General features: G+C 46.8%; 2 protein-coding genes across 7 annotated transcripts in view; one reads left to right on the forward strand and one right to left on the reverse strand.

Annotated features, from left to right (window-relative positions):
* Window positions 1–92: 92 nt before the first annotated feature.
* Window positions 93–3,304, forward strand: RBM15B (RNA binding motif protein 15B). 2 transcript variants are annotated; one of them, XM_086618977.1, is made up of 2 exons: window positions 93–264; window positions 310–3,304. In XM_086618977.1, the coding sequence occupies exons 1-2, from the start codon at window positions 93–95 to the stop codon at window positions 2,859–2,861; spliced, it is 2,724 nt and encodes a 907-aa protein (XP_086475103.1). In that variant the 3' UTR covers window positions 2,862–3,304. The 2 variants fall into 2 exon arrangements, with proteins under 2 accessions (XP_086475103.1, XP_009977434.2); XM_009979132.2 differs by having other exon boundaries at window positions 93–3,304.
* Window positions 3,305–8,080: 4,776 nt separating this feature from the next.
* DCAF1 (DDB1 and CUL4 associated factor 1) overlaps window positions 8,081–19,780 on the reverse strand; it is a 54,880-nt gene continuing 43,180 nt past the window's right edge. Inside the window, exons 23-25 of one of the 5 annotated variants that reach the window (XM_086619364.1) lie at window positions 12,884–13,139; window positions 10,203–10,258; window positions 9,303–9,340 (exon numbers count right to left, since the gene is read on the reverse strand). In XM_086619364.1, coding sequence (XP_086475490.1) covers window positions 10,239–10,258; window positions 12,884–13,139 — 276 coding nt within the window. In that variant the 3' untranslated portion in view covers window positions 9,303–9,340; window positions 10,203–10,238. Of the gene's footprint in view, window positions 9,341–9,447; window positions 10,259–12,665; window positions 13,140–19,780 lie in introns of those variants that run through there. The other 4 variants (XM_086619362.1, XM_086619363.1, XM_086619361.1 and 1 more) reach the window with 4 other exon arrangements.

A 19,780-nucleotide genomic window follows, 5' to 3' on the forward strand; every position in this document is an offset into this window, starting at 1 on the left:
CGCGGCGCGGCGGCCGGAGCCGCCTTCGTTCCCTTTTGTCCAAGATGGCGGCGGCCGCCGGAGGCGTCTCCTGAGCCGCGGGCCCCGGCGCCATGAAGCGGGGCAGCGAACGGGACTCCAGCCCGCCGGGGGCTGGGGGAGGCCGCGCCGCCGCCGCCAAGCGGCCCCGCGAGCGCGAACGCGAGAGCAGCAGCCGGCGAGGCCCGCACCGGAGCTCGGGCGCCTCCCGCAGCAGCCGGGACAAGTCCACGCCCGGCGGCGGCGGCGGCGGCGGAGGCGGCGGCACCACCACCACCACCAGCGGCGGAGGCGGCTCCAGCTCCCGCAGCCACCGCGGCGATGAGCGCGCCGGCGGCGGCGGCGGCGGCGACTCGAACCACCGCCCGGCGGGGAGCGGCTCGGCCTCGGGCGCCCGCGGCGGCAGCCAGGCCGCCCCCTCGTCGTCGTCGTCCTCCTCCTCGTCCTCCCGGGCGCTCGGCGTGCCCAAGGCCAAGGCGCTGCCGGGCGCCGTGGTGGCCCCCTCGCTGCTGCTGGCCGGGCCCCCGCCGGGCGCCGCGCCCTCGCTGCTGCTGGCACCGCTGGGGGGCTCGGCGGGGCTGGCCGGGGAGCCGCCCGGCGCCTGTGAGTACAAGACGCTGCTGGTGAGCGGGCTGAGCGCGGCCCTGCCCGACCAGCTGCTGGAGGACGGCCTGTTCCGCCTCTTCCAGCGCTTCGCGGGGGGGGGCGCCGGGGACATCAGCGTCAAGCTCTCGCACACGCCCGAGCTCGGCCGCGTCGCCTACGTCAACTTCCGACACCCCGGGGATGCCCGCGACGCCCGCCGGCATGCTCGGGCTCGGCAGCTGCTCCTCTACGACCGGCCGCTCAAGGTGGAGCCGGTGTACCTGCGCGGGGGCCGGAGGAGCCGCACGCCGCCCCCCGCGCCCTCCCCGGAGCCCCTGGGGTACCTGCCGCCCATCCACGGCACCTACCAGTACAAGCAGCGATCGCTCTCTCCCGTCACCAGCCCCTTGCTGCGGGAGCCGCGGCCCAGGCACGCGCACGCTGCGGCCGCCGCCTTCGCTTTGGAAGCGGCCGCCATCGGGCTCTCCCGGGAGCGGGAGAGGGCCCTGGATTACTACGGGCTGTACGACGAGCGCGGCCGCCCTTACAGTTACCCCATCGTGGCTGAGGAAGACCTGATGCCGGAGGACGATCAGAGAGCGACCCGCAACCTCTTCATCGGCAACCTGGACCACAACGTCTCGGAGGTGGAGCTGAGACGTGCCTTCGAGAAGTACGGCATCATCGAAGAAGTGGTGATCAAGCGCCCGGCCCGGGGCCAGGGCGGGGCTTATGCTTTCCTCAAGTTCCAAAACTTGGACATGGCGCATCGGGCCAAGGTCGCCATGTCGGGCCGCGTTGTCGGCAGGAACCCTATCAAAATTGGCTACGGGAAAGCCAACCCTACTACCAGGCTGTGGGTGGGTGGTCTTGGTCCGAGTACTTCCCTGGCTGCCCTGGCAAGGGAGTTCGACCGCTTCGGCAGCATCAGGACTATTGACTACGTGAAGGGAGACAGCTTCGCTTATATCCAGTACGAAAGCCTGGATGCTGCCCAGGCTGCCTGCGCGCAGATGAGGGGCTTTCCTTTGGGCGGACCAGAGAGGAGACTCCGAGTGGATTTTGCCAAAGCGGAAGAGACAAGATACCCGCAGCAGTACCAGCCCGCACCGCTGCCCGTGCACTACGAACTGCTGGCTGACGGGTACAGCAGACACAGAAGCCTAGAGCAAGACTTGAGGGTGCGAGATAGGACTCCTCCGCATCTCCTGTACTCGGACAGAGACAGGAGCTTTGCAGAGGCAGACTGGGCCAGCCCTGCCAAAAACGCCGAACGCAGAAACAACTTGGAAAGCTACAGCCGATCGGTGCGTAGCCGGAGCGGAGAGCGCTGGGGCAGCGACAGCGATCGCGGCGTGCCCAAACCGTGGGAAGAGAGGCGGAAACGCCGGAGTCTTTCCAGTGACCGCGGGAGGACTACTCACTCGCCTTACGAGGACAGAAGCAGGACAAAGGCCAGTGGGCCAGCTTTAGACCGCAGCCCAGACAGGGCTCGCAAGGAGAATCACACTACAGAATCCGGAGCCGAGAAAGAGCAGAGCAACTCCCTCCAGAACAATCGTCATGCGACTGAGGAGAAGCCCCATCGTGAGGCATCCGATGCTCCCCAGCCCAAAAAAAGGGACAGCGAACGCAATCATCGAACTGGTGAATCGGAATCAAAAGCTCACGAGGAGCCAAAATCCGAGACCAAAAAGCTAAAGAATTTATCGGAATACGCTCAGACGCTGCAGCTTGCTTGGAACGGGCTTCTCGTGCTAAAAAACAGCTGCTTCCCCACCTCTATGCACATCCTGGAGGGAGACCTCGGTGTCATCAACGGGCTCCTCAAAGACCATTCGTCCGGCGGGAAGTTAACGCAGCTCAAAATTGCCCAGAGACTTCGGCTCGACCAGCCCAAGCTGGATGAAGTAACTCGCCGTATCAAACAAGGCAGCCCCAACGGCTACGCCGTGCTCCTGGCGACCCAGTCTGCCCCGGCAGGGGCAGGGGCGGGGGCGGAGGGGACCTTCCCTGTTGTAGAGCCCGGCTTGCAGCGACGGCTTCTCAGGAATCTGGTCTCCTACTTGAAACAGAAGCAGGCTGCTGGGGTTATCAGCCTGCCCGTGGGAGGGGCGAAGGGCAGAGACAGCACAGGCATGCTTTACGCCTTCCCTCCGTGTGAATTCTCTCAGCAGTACCTCCAGTCAGCACTAAGGACATTGGGAAAGTTAGAAGAAGAACATATGGTGATAGTTATAGTCAAAGACACTGCCTAGCCCACACTGTCTTTTCAAATTCCATGTTTTCTTTGTGTGTCACACAGCCCAGTTGTTTTTAAGGCCGATCATTTTGGTGGAGGCTCAAAACACCTCGACCAAAGTGGTAAGATTTTTAGTTTCTAATTAATTTTAATGCCATTTAAATAGAGCCCATTTTATTCGTTTTTAATATGTGACACTGTCCGCTGTTGTTCTGTATTTTTATTTTTTAACTGTACGAAAAGTTGTCAGTAAAGCCTTGTTCACTGATGGATTTCTAAACTTGTGCGGTATCCTAGTTTTTACGGCCCAGGAAGGGCTGGTTCCCTGTGCTGGCAGGAGCTGGAAGGTGATGGTCCCAACCCATTTAAGTTTCTCAGACCCCAACCTCCCGCTCCTCCTCCATCTCTTTATACGTGTCCTGCAAGGTGGGAGGGGGAAGGGGGTTCTTCTTTGTGCTGTATGAGAGACTGAAAGGTTGGTTCTGTAGCTTTTTTTTTTTTGGTCCTGTTTGCCTTTTATTTCATAAATTCGAGTCTGGATGTGTTCCTCTTGGTTCTCTATTTGAGGATAGAAGCTTCCCAGGAAGCCAGCTACCAAGGAAGCAAATCCTGATCAAGAATAGAAGTGGGTTTTATACACAACAAAAAAATTACAGTTAATACTTGGCAAAAAGTTTGCTACTAAGGAGTCAACTCCGTATTCAATTCTGTGAGGTTTGAGAGCACCCACTACATGTCTCAGTCAGGTGGATGTTCCTGGGTAAAACAAAAAATGAGGCTTGACGTTCCCTGTTTTTATAAAAGGGAAAAAAAAAAAAGAAAAAAAGAAGCAGGAGGAAAAAAAAAAAAGTCATTTAAGGGGCGAACCTGCTTGGGCCTGTATTAGATGTAGATGACAAATAGAGGGCACGAAGGGTTTTGGTGAACTGTCGGTGCCCGTTTGCAGAGTCAATCATGTTGCACTATCTGAAATCTTTTACTGAAAGACGAACGGCGAACTTTTTTTGCTAAAGTTGAGACTTGTTTGCAGGCTTACAAGAAAAAAAAAGAGAGAAAGATGTCTGGCTGTCTGAAAATGTGTTACGTTACCACAAATAACTTATCTATGACTGTAGGAAATGCTGGAGATCAAAATTTGAAATTTAAGATGAGATGGTTCCATCGCCTTTCCAATCTGTGGTATGAGGCAGGAGAGCAGCCAGGACGTCTGCACCTCTGATGGATTGCTCAGTAGCCTAAGGATGTGGTAACTAGTTCAAAGTTGGGCTAAAATCCACACTGCTCGGTTTGGGGATACTTTATTTTTTAAAATGATGCCTGTAGATTTTAGGAGGCTTACAGAATATTGTGTGGGCTTAAAAGAAAAAAAAAAAACACCCTAAATTTTAAAAGTTTCTTTAAATTTGCAGGGATTTTTTTGTTTGTTCGTTTTGGTGGTAAGCAAGTGAACAAAAGCTTTGTTGCACCAGTCTCTGTGACCGAGCAGCTTCACTTGCTGACAGCTGCCAAAGGCCCTTTTAGAACGGTGCTCTCAGGTATGATTGGTATCAAAACCTATACAGCAGGGAGCATAACTCAGTCTGATGATGCTTTTATTCTTTTTCATTTTTTAACCCTGCAGTTTCACAGTAGGGACATCGTCAGCTGATGATGTAGGAGCGGTTGCTTAATTTAATAATGTATTGATATCAACAAGCATGGGTTGGTTTGTTGGTTGGTTTTTTAAACATTTAATACTGTGATTATATTAAAAGTAAATCTCATGAGTTAGTGTGATCATGAGGGGGTTAGTAGTTCACTTGATGACGCATCTTCTGTACCCTGGGAAACACAATTCTGTCCATGAGGGCCCGAGTACAGCCACAAGGCCGTGGAGGGTTGTGCCCGCGGTGTGCGGGCACGGTGCGGTGAGAGGTGAGCGGGCTCCGGGAGCGCTGACGGGCGCTGCGGGAGCAGAGGAGCACCGTGGCTGCTCCCAGCAGCCCAGCCCTGTCTCCAGGCTCGCTGCACTGGGCAGCGCAGCGGTACCCATCACACCGCCGTGGCCGTACGGTGCAGGGTAGCCAGGCTGCCCCTGGTCTTACACGGTTACAGGGACGCCGACTTTTAACCTCGTGACCGAGTCCCCAATGCTGTTGTAATGTAGACAGTGCCAAATGTCAACGATTGTAACCGTTAAGTGTTATCTGAAACCGAGTGCTATTAAATACCCCTTATGGCCAGAGTCAGAGTGATTAGAGCTTTTTGTCAGAGTATCCTACCTGTTGGAGGTGTCCACTCAGTCCGAGGCGGAGCGCGTGGCAGTGCAGTGAGAAGCGCCTGGCTGGCTTCTCGCTGGCAGGGAGCTGTAGCCCATGGTATGTGTTACATGTGTCGTGTGTGTGTGCATGTGTGTTACGGTGGGCGAGCAGGAGAAATCAATACATGATAAAAGCTGCAGCTGCCTGATGGCAAAGCTGGGGAACCGCTAGAAATCCACCCCCATCTCCCGCGTTCCTTTTCAGACAATAATAATGTCAGGTTGGGGTTTTTTTTGAATGTAAGTATTGTCGTGCTTTGGGTTGGGCAAGATTTTTCATTTTTTTTAAAGGGATTTCTGGTCCCAGTGAGGCGGCTGAAAGGTATGAGCACGTGTGCATGAGTGGGGGACCAACAAATCTCCCTCCTACAAACAAATTAACAGTTAGTTGTAAAGGAGAAGTTGAAGAGTTTAAGGAAAAAACCACACCTGGGAGAGAAGCAGCATCAGCCCTCTGACCTGAGCCTTCCCACCTCCCCAGGATGCGAGAGCTGCAGACGCGGCTTGTACAGACAGTGCTGAGGCCGAAGGCCCACCCCACAGTCCCATCCCCCATCCCCTCCCACATGCATCCAGTCTGCTTCCGAGAGAAACAGGCCTGTAGATAATTACAGCAAAATAATACACACATATCTTAACTGCTTGGCAAGGCTTGGCCGTTACACCAGGCTGGGAGGCAGTTCTGGGGAAAAGATACGTGGTGGGGGGGTGGGAGGAACACCATGGCTCTCGCTGGGAGGCCCACAACAGTCGGTAATGGACAATGGTAGGTAGAGCAGTGCTGGGGGTGTTTGGCAGGGCAGGGGTGTCTTTCAGCCCAGCACAACAGTGGCAGTAAGGTCATCGCAACAGGGTAATGGTGTCCATCTCTTTGAGGGTGATCTGAAATGCGAAGTGGGACCAGGGTGTGAGATGGTGGATTGGGTGGTCTGAGAGCATTAGCCTGAGTTGCCCCATTTTTATTTTTTTTTTTAAACATTCAGTAAATATTCTGCCTAACAAAGCCTTTTTTTAAACATCAGTTGTTGGCTGTTGTTACTACAACAGCAAGGTATACCAGAGGGCTGGCCCTGGGCAGTCCCAGGTGCCCAGCACCTGCACAGGACCAGTGCTGATGAACCAACTGTACCTTGATTCCTGCCCTTGGCTAACACACAGGTTAAACTGCTGGCCAGCCCCAAGGTTTCTACCCTGCTCTCCAAGCCGTGGCCTCCGTGAGACTTTTATGAACCACTGCGCTGCGGGGATATGCATGCAGCCTCCCAGGGTGCTTGGCACGATGGTTACACAGCCTCTACTCCATGGAACTGTGGTGCAGTGTACTGATGGGCTGAGCAGTTACTCATGGTGCGGTCACAGAGTAAAGATGACCATGCCGATGGGCTGGGGCTGGGCTGGTCCCTGCTCACATCATGGGGGAAAAGCAGCATCCTTCCTGGAAAGGCTCCCCTCCCTTGCCACGAGAGGTAGGGCTATGCCTTAGCCAGCTGGCAGGACACTGAAATGCCCCTTCCACCCGAGCCAAGGTCTGTAGTGTCTGCACAGGAGAAGAAATACCATATGACACCACATCAGCAACACGCTATGTGTATTCGGGACGATTATAGGAGTTTTTTCGAACACCGTGCTTTTAAAATAGCTTAAATCATGATGCAGAGGAAGAGGTGATTTTCCAAACAGTGAGACTTCCCCCATCCCAACTAGCTGCAGAATTATGGCCTGATAAAAACAAACCACCAAATCCCTGCTAGTCTTCAATTCTGAATCCCTGTGTGGGAAGGGAGGGATTGCACATACACTTACAGCAGCCCACCTTCAAGTCAAATTTATGAACAGGAGCTTCATCCTAGATGGTTTGGTTCTGTCTCACAAAAAGAGTTGGTAAACTTCTCCAAGAGAGCCAGGCCTAAAACAGCGACAGATGCAGCTCGTTATAGCTGTGGTATCATGCCAGAACAAGATACAGACATCTGGCACAGTTATCTCCCTCTGTCATTAGCAGTTGAGCACAGGCTTTGTAATTTTTTTTTCTCTCCTCCTGAGCAGCACGTTTTGTCAGGTAAAGCTGCGTAAGATGTTTTTCGATAAGGCAGAGGCTGGCTTCCACAGCTGCTGGATGGCACATCCGATTTTCAATCCCCTCATTTAATCAGAATGTTGCTCCAATTGCTGGTTTTAAACGCTGTAGCAATTGCGACCCGTTCATCTTTATCGACTCTGTAGGGTACAATTATCCATTATAAGTTGCCGCAGAACCTTTCTTTTTAATTATTAACAAGCAGTGCTGGGTAAGTGCATTAAGCAGATGTGATGCTAGAGGGAAGAAAAGCTATCCCTTCTCCTGGTTAAAAAGAAAATCCTTCCTCTTCAAGCAATGAAACCTTCAGCCTTAGTTGAAATGAGCAGAGGTCTTGGTGGAAAACTTGCTGTGGTGTCCAGGAGTGAGAAGCATCCAGCTCCCTGTTCTGCCTCAAACCTTGTTCTCGAAGCAGCCAAAATGAAGACAGGGTAACAAGTTGAGCGGATGTTGTCTGAACGGAATAAACAGCACATTTACCTTCCAGTTCTGACTCACGGAACTAAGCTGTGCAGTTGCACGCTGTAAAGTGAAATCAAGCACTCAACTGTTTTTTTTTTTTCCCTTCCAAGAGCAGGAAGGGTCTCTTGTCATGTACAAACAGGAGCACCTCACGTGCCTTCTGCCAGCATAGCCACAAGGCAGCCTGCGCACCACCAAAACCACACGTGGAAGAGGAGGCCCCACGCTGCTCCCGCCTTCGACACGCCAGCGAGGTGGTGGGAGCTCCCTGCAGCTCACCGCGCTTCCTGCGGCTGAACCGCAGAGTGGATGTCCTGGTGCAGCTTTAAAGGAAATCACAGCCTGGCACGAGCAGCACCCTCCAGCCCCGACACGCGCAGCGAGGACGCCGCGCCGTGCCGAGGATTCCAGGCTGTCCGGCAAACCAAGAAGTCAGACTGGAACCCACAGGCAGTGTGCAACGTCACCGTGCAGCGCTGGGAGTCCCCGTGGGCTGGAGCAGCTGGGAGGAATCTCACCCCTCGTTTCCTTTGCCTTTCCTTCTTGCAGCCAGGCCACCAGCTACAGCTCCCTGCTCCACGCAGGGCTGCACTCCTCAGGGGCGCCGTGGGTGGCAGAGGAATGCATGGCTACAATTCACAGAGACAGGATTTGTATTTAATTTTTTAATAAATACATTTTACATTAAAGAAAAAGGCCTTCAATTTTGCGGTTTCCACACAGAGGGCAAGAGGGATGGGGGGGAAAAAAATAAAAAAACTTGAATCACAAAGGGTAGAGGGGAGAAAGAGGGCTCAAACTTCAATCCCAGATCCCCCTGTCTTCGGGAATACCAGGCTCTGACTAGGCCAAGCCAGGATTTCAGCCTCCCACTATCGCTGGTGTCACAGTGAGAATCTCTGCTTTAAACAGCCTGTACTTCAGTTACCAGACACCCCCAGGGCTCCTCCCTGGAGGACAAAAGCATCTGAAACACACTGGCGTGCTAGCAGGTGTTAACACCTGTTGCTTTTTTTTAAAAAATAAAATCATATTTAAAATAAAAATATTCTCACTCCTCAACAATTTTAGAAACCATGATCTTCTTATTTCACTTAGTAGCTGCATAAAAATGCCTCTTTTAATTTTAAACAATTTTTCTCCCCCGAACCTACCCCATGGTAACAAGGTACTACAGGAATACAAAGTCCATCCCCTCTTTACTAGAACACTTGCCTTTTTTTTTTCCTCTTTTTTTTTTTTTTATATAAAACTATTTCTGTTCTTTAGGAAAGAACTTTATACAAAGAAAATATATTGTGAAATATCTTCAGAAGTTTCCTTGAAGAAGAGAGTCATCTCAGCCTAAAATAAAAAATAAAAAAAAAAGGCAGAGAGAAAAGAGGCCTAACCCCAGGTCTCTTTATTGTAGAGCCTCAGACTTAGCCCTGAGCCTCAAACTGACTCAAACCAACACAGCGGATGGGCTGGAGTTCCTCAGGTTTTCCCAGGAGAAAAAAAGGGCTGGGGTGCTCAGAATCGGTTTCCAATTTGGTCTTCGGTCTTCTGCTGGGAAGGCAGCGTCTCCTCCTGCCAACACCCCGCCTGGCAGTCACTCCTCACTCGTTCAGAGACAGGATTATGTCGTCCTCCAAGTCAGAGTTATCCGAGCTGTCGGCTGAAAAGGAGACACGCAGGTTATGTTTGGTTTGTGGAAGAACACAGCTACCAGGGCTGCTAAGCGAGGCAACACATCCATAGTTACACGAGATGGCCACCACCTGCAGCTCCCCAGCAATGACGGAGGCGGCTCACACCATTAGTGCATTTCAAATCAACCAAAAGCAGTTAGCAAATCTGCACCAGAGCTTTCTTTCCCTGGTTAAAACAGAGGGTCATGAGGAGAGCAGCTTTAGCAAGTGCTGTTTCTATTCGTTTTTTTGTGGGTTTTTTTCCCCACGATGGGGAGCAGGACACTGGCAGTAAGTTACCTGCACGTGAGCTGCCTCCACAACTTACTGTGCACGCCTAAGTGCAACGGCTCTTCATGCTGGGGGCTGAACGGATCTGGCAGTCATTCCTCACAGCTGTTACCTGAAAGCAAGCCTGACAGTTCCACCAACCTCATGTTGTGAACTACGGCCTCTGTGTGATATGCATGGGGCTAATTCATTACACAATAAGCTATACCGAGACTTTCCCAGTATTAGGTTCTTACTGGCCTGTCACTCCTCTCTGCACAGCACAGTGGGAGACCTCCTCACAGAGGGGGAAGCAATCCATACACTCACAACTAGAACCTCCCTCTAGCAACCCAAAGGTTTCTGTAATGAATTTAATTACATGACACTCATTAAAGGTGACCTGAAATATGTGCTTTTCCTGAGTTTCTTCATTGTGGTACAAAACATGTGAAAGGATTTTCCAGAAGCAGTCACACATAGAGTTGCTTTTTATCTTAAAACATAAGATGTCTCCTCCCTCAGTTGTGCAAGAGGGAAGTGGTAGAAGCTCTGGCAGCAAGAGGTCTCCTGCCTTACCTTAGAGGTGACGTTGGCTCTTTTTCTTATCTGAATTCATTGGATGCTGCAGTTAACTAGATGTTAAAAACAGGTTTGTTTGTTTGTTTAAAAAAAAGACACCAAGACTTCCTCTTAACCATCTCAGTTACACTGGATCTCTAAAATGCCTGTCAAGGTAAGCAAGGCCTTCTGGAAGGTTCACCCCTTCTCAGATGCTTTCCTTAAGGGAAAAAACAAAATCACAGGCAAGCAGAGGGCACAAATCCTTTCCCCCAACCCTCCTCCCTGAAGATAAGCGAGGGATGCTCCAGTCTCACCATCCATCGTACTGAGCCTAAGCTGAGGGGTCATCAGTGCTCCCAGAACAGCTACAGCCACGTACGGGGAGTTGCAAAACACCAGCCAGTGCTGCAGCAGCTGCACTTACGCAGTAAGAGGGAAAGAAGCACAAGCGAGATAACAATCTAGAAATTCTGGAGAAGAAGAGAAGCTGAAAAAGGTTGGTGTTTATTTTTTTAAAACACCAGACCAAAGCTTTGAAAAGGGATCTCCTAACTCTGTATTCTCCAGTCCACCAGAAACCTTCCCATTTTGAGCTCCATGTCTGTAAGTAGGCCTGATTGCAGTTCACTGCTGGGCAGAAGCTTATAGACCTGCCTGGAAGATGCCGCTTTTGATTACAGAAGAAGAGAGGAAACAAGAGTCAGCCATGCTGCTGGTGAGAATTACATATATTTCTTCCATCCTATGTCACACGTGCGTTTCAAGAAGGACACTCCACTGGCCCAGGAACAAGGTATTAAAAGACCTGCACAATGCATAAACTGCCTTGGACAAGACAAACAGATCTACCCTCCGCAAGGTGGTGACAAAGGAGGAGGAAGACAAATGTATGCTTAAAAGGTTCTCCATGGATTCTCCAAATACATCACCATGCCTCAGATCTGTACTTGGCAACAGTGCCAGTGCCCTTACAACTTTTAATCCTGGAATATAGCATAAGCAAAGGAGAGGGAGTTTTAGTTGTTCTTGCTGGGTGAGAAAAAAAGGCAAGCCAGATTAAATTGAAGTCACAGAGAAGAAGCTACAGAACATCACTCATCAAACCCTGTGCAAGGACCACACATACATCAGCCTGGCAGAGCTGCGCTCCCTGCTTTAAGTTCCCAAAGACACTGCCGAGCAACCTAAAAGCCACAGGATGGGCCAGCTGCACAGACCAGATCAAAGTTCTGATCAAGTGGTTCTATCCATAAGCAGTGTGCAACGTGTCCATTTCATAACACATAGTGCTCTGCAGAGCAAACATGAAATGACTAAGTGTCAAGTAGCACCTAGTTTTGTTACAGAAATAGTTATTGAAATGGCCCAAACTTCCCCTCCATTCTGCCCCTTGGACAATTCAAGTTACAGCACTCGGGGTGCTCTCCTAATATCTTCTGGCCCTGCACCTCCTGAGGAAACAGAAGTGGAGTTGTGTCAAGAAGGTCCTGTCAGCTACCGAAACAGGCAGAAGTTACCAGCAATCCCAAAATGTTGGCCTGAATACTCTATTAGTGAATTTGAGCCATGTAAATGTCCTATATGTCCCTGCATTGTATACCTATTACTTTCTAGAGAAGAGCCGACTGACCCCACAGAATAACTCTGGCAACCTGGTCTGGCCACATCCTTAAAAACAACTGAGCTCCATTCTAACAGAAAAGATGGACATGAATGAGTCTGCCAGCCACGTTGGTGCCAAAACAGAGGCCTGGCATGCTCAATCCTCCAGCGCACTGGCAGAGAAGATTTGACTCCAACTTCAGCTCTCACATTAATCTCCTGTCCCTGCAGGACTTCAAACACCTCACACCCTGTTATTACTTATCCATACCAACCTTTTAACTTAAGGTCACTACATCATCCTCATTTTACAGCTTGAAAATTACAAAGAGCTAAGTGGCTTAGCTGTGCATACTCAAAAATTGTCCTGCAAAAAAGGGAACAGAATCCGGTGTCACAAATCCCAAGCCTGATGCTATCCTACTCACCTTGTCTGTCTTGTGAAGCCTTTTTCCAAATTGAACTGCTACATAAAAAGCTCAGACTTTTCTTTCTTACACACATACAGAGACACACACGCTTTGTTAACTTTTCAAATCTTTGTATCTGCGGCATGCCAGAAAAAGAGAACAATTTAAATTTTATCCCAAAAGTTGTGTTAGCTTCTGAACAGTCTAAAAAAGGAAGTGAAGTCCGAAATGCCATGTCAGTTTTGCACTTTAAGCAATTACAAAAGAGAAAGAATAGCACCAAGGATCAAAAATGCTTTTCTGTCTTTATAGGTACAAATAAGGCAGAAGACAGGACAGGTAACAGTTCAACCAGTGCCACCTTGAAGGACAAGCAATCAGACAAGGCTTCTTCACAGAGTTTCTTGGCCTGCCAAGTTCTCACACACACAACTGGGAGCACATGAAGAAATGAGATACCTTCCTTTACAGAACTCACAGTTGCTCTCTCAGATAAGAGCTGTTTTTACCAACAGATTACTTTGGGAGGCCACAGGTGAACAAGCATGATGATTTGTGCCTTTCACACCAGCATGGGGGAAGTCAGCTAAATAATTTCAGGGAAGACTTAGATGTTGCATATTTGTCAGGACCTTAAACAAAGGACAAGGTCACCTGTGGTCACCAAGCTGGGCACACACTTACTATCTCCAAGAATCAGCTCGACTTCCTCATCAGCATCAGAATCTTCATCTTCACCCTCATCTCCCTCTTCCAGGAGGTTGGCAAGCTCCTCATCATCGGAGGGAGAAAAGTCATTTTCTCCATCCTCACCAGCATTCTCATTGTTCTCATCCTCCTCCAGCTCAGCCTCCAGCAGCTGGTCTGTATCTAGTTCATCGAGGTCATCTGTATCATCATCATCTTCATCATCATCTTCTTCCTCTTGCTCTTCTTCCTCCTATAAAGACAGCAAAAAATAGTCCATTGCATATATTAAAACAAATGTAAAACAGAGTAAGAATAACTGAAGAAAACACACCTATAGTTTTCACTTCTCCCCACATCCAGACATCACACATTTCCCGTCACTTTCTCTCCACAACTACAGAACATGACACATGCTGGAGCACTTGCAGGCCTGCAAAGTCTCATCTGCAAAAATGCTGGTGCCACACAGGTACCATTGGCCCAAGCTCCTCTCCAATACTGGCCACCAGTGCGTGCCATCGCAATGCACTCTGGAGACGGACATGCAGTAAGACCTGTTAATCCATGGCTTTGTTGCTAGTCCTGTACAAAATGCTTTAGTTTCAACTGGACTAAAACCTCTACTTTGCATCAAACAGCATGCAGCATGGATGTTCAGTCTCTCAGTCATTCCTGATTTAGATGAGGTGTAAAATGTAGGGAAAGATAACTATTAGCCTAAACCAATCCCTGAATCACTCAGCTTCACATGATAGAACCCTTTCAAGCAGCTCTGAAGTCTCATCTCACATTTACCTGTGGATCAACATCTTCCTCTATCAAACCATAAGAATTTGCATTCAGTGAAACAAGTGAAGTTCTTATTGTACAGATTAAATCCAGAAATCCGTGTCTAGAAGATAAAACTGAGTGGGAAGAAGCTGTTACAGTCCCGTCGTTCTTCCAGACAAACGAGAGGTCAAAGAGTGCCATCATAAGGCACGCTCCAGGAAGTCTCCAAGACTCAAAGGGTTCGATATACCTGCACATGTCCTCAGAGTCACACTCACTTTCTTTAACGGAATGCTCTCATGTGGCAGGAAGGCAGCTTTCAAGTCATTCAGTCTTAACTGCCCCTTTGTTTTGGGAGGGAACACATTTTGCAAAATTACAAAGCAGTTCAGGTAGATATTTAACAACCCACTTCGAGGTTAGTTTGGTACTCAAGCTCACCACACTCATGCTGTGCTGTTTAGACTGCTGCATTTTCAGATCTAAAGGGACAGAGGAGAAAGACCTTACTGTCATCTCCCCAACCTACTTTTTCTTCAGTCAATGCTATGAGAAAAATCCACCACATCCACACAAATCCAACATCTATCACAGGCAAAAGAAACAAGGAACACCAAAAAGCCTGTTCAAATTTTATTGTTTCTCCATTTGCAAAAGGCAGCCGAGTCTCCTCTTCGGACCAGAAGTTCTGTGTTATTTAAATCCAGATTACAGTATAAAAGCACTGGTTCGCTACACACAGTCTTCTTTCTGAAAGAGCTTATATTAAGTATAAAACTAAAACCACCTGTATCAAAGCCTATGCTTATTTTAGGCAATTACGAACTTTATTTTGAGTCAAAGAGTCCTCAAATAAACAGACATTGCTTTTTGAATCATATACACACTGGGAGAGGAAATATCTTACCTGCAGTTCAGTTTTAAACTGCAGTGCCATGCTGAGCACAATTTTCCGTAAAATATATTGAATGGAGTATAAAGGCTTTTGCCGTAATAACTTTTACTTTTGCTCTACGCAATATCTGCAGAGATACCAACATCTTAAACTTTATTACTCTATTCAGAATTGAAAAACTGATTAAAAACTGAAAAGGCAGGAGACTTTGTCCTTTTTTCAGTCTCTAAACGACTCTGAAGCTGGAAAGGAGGAGATAATTTTTCCAAGCTTTTTAAATAAATTAAGCTAAGTGTTTCAGTGTCTGGAAATAGAGACACAACTGTAGACATTAGGAAAAAAGTGTATTGTCTATGAGATTCATTTAGAGTCTGTGCGGTTGAAACCTAAAGGATTCTGAAACACGTTAGGTACCCTCTTCATTTCCACATCTGTGGAATTTCATGAAGCATTTTTTTCCTAAATAACTAGACCACAATGACTTAAAAGAAAAATGTCAGAACTATGAATTTGATTATGTTTCACACTTAATGCATTTATTGGAAATTGAAATACTATTTTCTCGACATTTTCATTCAAGCTTAAGGCAAGGCATACACAGCCATATCATCCTTCAAATATAGGATGAAATGAAATATAGTTTTATTAAGCTAAAGATTCCTTCTGGCTGACAAGAAAAAGCACCAAATTACACAGAAAGGGTGTGTGCTTAGCTGCAAATTAACTTTGAAGGATTATATCAGCCAGTGAGGAAAAAATCCCTTGCGAAAATACAGATAGTAACAGAATACCAGAGAGCTGAAATCAATGCTTCACCTTACCAGTTTAAATTACCTCATCTGAAGTAGGTGATTAAAATCAGGCAACTTTAATTTAAAAACCACCTAAGAACAGTCAGATGAGACCTAAATTATACCTGTCCTTGGTAAACCAGAGAATCGTGTGAAAACCACGGGACAGGAAGTCACATGTACATGTGACAGAGCGAGCGCGACGTGTCCGCAGTGCGCGTTCTTACCGAGCTCAACGAGCGACGCAGACCACAGTTCAAGAGGAGTGATCCTAATTACTAAAAAACCCATAGCTTTTCGTGTTTTAAACAACACAAACAGGAACCTGGAAACTGTGGTGCTTCTGCTAAGTTAACAGGCAAATTAATTCTGCATTACCTTCTGAACAAGCTCCAGGCACAAACCTCTGCAGGCACACTGCAACGCTCCGGTCTAGAAACACAAGGCTTGCATCTATGTGGCGAGATCTCTCTTAAGAAAGCACACCGAGCTTCTGCACCCAAAACCAATCTGCAGGACATATAGCTGAGAAAGACTGCGCTTGGTATTTCCTCACACCTACCACCATCATATGTAAGTGATACCCAGTCTGTTAATAGATATCTAGGCTGTATCCTCATCAGATACCACAACTGTCTCACAAAAGGGATCCATACAGAGATAAAAAACAGCATGCCTTCCCCAATGACTCATACAAGCATACTGAATAAGAACAGTGAAAAAAAAAAAAAAATCCTTGTGCAGTGCCATAAGGGAAGACAGATAGAACAGTTATTCCAAACCGTATCTGGATTTGTGAAGGAAAAACCTGTAAAAGCAAGCTCTGACCTACTCATCTGTAGCTCCCAAGAGCTTTGGGCAACAACACAGGTGCTGCTAGAAAACAGAACCAGTGTGCACACCTATGCAAAACAAGCATGCACCTGTGTTTATCTTCCTCCTTGGAGTAAACTGATCCACAGAACCCATGGACCAGCACACTCCACATGACTCAAACAGTACCAAGGCATTGTTTTAGCCATCACTAACTCCATTAGATGCCTAAAGATATTCTTCTATTTGGGTTGCTCACTGTAAAAGCGGCTTAGATCAGAACTTGAACTGTTCACAGAGTCCTCACATTCCTCCTTTGCTTCCTTACAGAATATTCTCTTCCTTCTCCAACAGAAGCCACTCCACAGCTGTCAGTTATCTTTACAGAAGGCACAAGGGTAGTACTGTAGAATCACAAACTGACCATCTCATAACCTCCCCTCTGTAAAACATTCTACCCCACTGTCAGCACTCTGACTCACTGCCTGGTCTTTCTGCCTGCCTGCTCCACAGCCAGGTGCACCATGATTACCATACAGCCAGACTGAAACCCTATCTTCCCATGTAATTCATGTAAGATTATGAACAATCCCAACCTGAGGCTATGATGGAGGAAAAAAGAAAAAAAAACTAGTGCTCTCTTAAATAGAGTAGGCAACACTGAGAGGGACATGATGGAGCCCAGCTTTTGAATTAACGATGTCATATTGTTACCCATTTCAGTTACACAGTGATTCGGGTGTATTAATTGCTCATAGCTAGCTAAATTTCGGATTAATTTAAGGGAGCTTTACCTTGATAGATGCCAAGAGTAGAACAGTTTAAAGCAGAACACTCATTGATCCCTAAAGAGACTCAAATCTGTAATTATATTGTATATAAATATGTATTAATTTTATTATTATATATTATAGTGAACACAAATACTAGGGGTTTTCTGTGTTATCTTCGCAATAGTGCGCCAGTGTCACTCTTCATCTCCAGCATTCACAGATGTCACTGCATAACAGCTGCAATACAGAGGTCATTATAGTATCTACATGCGTGGATGGCCAACTCTCTGCTCTTCAAAAGCACACTATGGCAATTATAATAAAGGAATTTTAATCTAGGAAACACCCACCCTGTTTCATACACAAAATGGCTTCCCGGTCCCACTTCTCTGCAGAAATACTTACGGTGCTGACTCCACCCCAGTTAAAGCAAAAAGACTGCAAAAATGAGGCAACGAACAAAGACAAAGCTAGCAATCTAAAGTGAGCACGAGAACGAAACAAAACCCCAGTTATAATGATAAGGGGATAGCAAAGAGGGAGGCTGCAACGTTAGTGCAGAACAGCTATCCACAGATGTAAGCAGGATGTCCACACAGGGACAGGCCTGAGTCTAACTTAGAAATTGTTTGAGCCAACTAAAGAGTTAATTTGACCCAACTAATAAAGACTAATATAGGTTGAAAAAGACAATCTTTACCAAGGGTTTGTATCAGTTTAACTGAAATAGTCTTAAGAATGTAAGTTAGTAATGTATATTATCATCAGTCACACACTTCAGACAAGTATAAAGGATGCAGGAACTCTCAGTTCTTCTAGGATAAGACTGCAAAATGGGACAATCAATTTAAGTGTGCATCTTAGATAAACCTCTCAACACTCACTAACTCACCAAAATTCACTAATTCACTTACACAGTAACACATAAATAGCTTCAATACAGTCTATGACCTTGGAACTACTTTGAGGATGATTAAGAGGACAAATGTGATTCACATCAGCTTTTTAGCATGGCTGCATGCAGGCAGATTTACGGAGATGTAGCAGTACAAGAAAAGCTGGACATTAACTTATAGAATCAGAAAAGTTGATTACATAGCAAAGGATTATCTCAAGATATCTCAGTGAAAATTACTGGTAACTTAATTCTGCTACCAGTTTGCTATCTTATGTGAAGATTCAGAAAGCCAAGTAGATTTGATTCAATTAATTTAACATTTATAACTACAAAGGAAAAAACTAAACAACATCTCCTAAAGAAATGGCACATATAGGGGTGGCAGCACTGTAACAAAAAAAAAAAAAAATGCTTGACCTAGTTCTTCATGTTGTCAGTATTTACAGCCCATCCAGTGCTTAGTAAATACCCTTCGCTCTTGTTCAAGCGTTATGTGTTTTCTTCTATATTGTTCTTTGATGCACATTCACACACACTTCAGACTTTCATCATCATCAGATTTTCTTATTGTTCCCCTTTACTCATTCATTTTGCACACACAAAATTCACAAAATTTGTCTTTTTGGGTAGTACAGGTTATCGATACTTTACATATTCACCAGTGTTCACCTCAAAAGACATTCAAAAGCTCAGGAAAACCCCAGTCTTTCACTTATTCAAACTCTGATGCAAAATACATGTTATTTAGGCAGAACTTTGATTTTTTGATTTTAACATATTTCTGCACTGTATTTTAACATTAAATCAGTGTATGTACAAAGTGCTTTCAGGAAACATGGCTTACAGCACTGCGGATTTGCAGTATATAAAAATATACCAGCTTGTTTTATAAGCACTCTTAAATAGAGTTTTCTTACATTTCTTGAATATAAAAAATTTTTATGAACCGAATTCGAGACTTCTCAGCTGCAGATCATATAATCTCTCAAATTTACACTGGGCTGGCTGTTAGCTGCCACAGGAAGATCCCACAGGTCTTTTTTGATTGTTGCTATTAGGTTTGGAAACCTTAACTCAGTTTTGAGCTTTACAGGTCACCAATTTTTTGCATACTTGACATGGTTTCAACTGTCACAAAAAGCTTCATCTTTTCATCTAACACCTCTTTCACTTTTTCTTCCTCTACGGAGAGTGGATTCACAGTCCAAACCAAGTATTTACATCAATAGTTCTCTGCCCAGCTTCCTCTGTTACTGCTCTATGAACTCTTCAGCTGTCACAGAATCATAGAATGGCATAGGCTGGAAGGGACCTTAGAGATCATCTAATCCAACCTCCCTGTCATGTCGTCACCTCACGGCTGCTCCTTCCCCAACCCCATGCTCACCTCCTATCATCACTTCCAAGTCAACACCTCTCACCTGCAGATGCTTTCCAGCAACAGCCCCTTCCTCTGAAAACACCACCTCTATTTCACCTCTCAGTCTGAATCATGCTAGATGATATTAACTCTAACTATTACTACCCTACTCTAACTATTCTTACTTTCATCTATGAGGCTGCCTTTTCTTTAACTGCAAAACAGTTAATCAAAGGTTAGTGAAGCTTTTCCCACTTTTTCAAATCTTTCGGCTCATATTTAATTCACTTCTGGCTATTTGCAGCTAAGTCTAAGCATCTGCTGGTAAGCATCTGCTTCTATAAACTGCCTTTTTGGGGGGGGGGGGGGGCAAAGAGACTCATGTTTCCCACAGTCTCATTATTTTGGTCAATTTATTTGCTTTTGCAAGAAACCACCTACGAGTTTACTTCTCCCTCTCTTTCACCCTCCTCCTCAAAGTTTCTCCTAGAGAAAAAGCAAACTCATTTTTAGTAATCTGGTGTCTTCCAAATTATCAGTATTTTTTAATTACTATCTATTTCCAGCATGGGAAGGGGCTTTGCTTCATA

This window comes from Tauraco erythrolophus, chromosome 12 (genome assembly GCF_009769465.1).
Source record: "Tauraco erythrolophus isolate bTauEry1 chromosome 12, bTauEry1.pri, whole genome shotgun sequence".
NCBI classification, from domain to species: Eukaryota; Metazoa; Chordata; class Aves; order Musophagiformes; family Musophagidae; genus Tauraco; species Tauraco erythrolophus.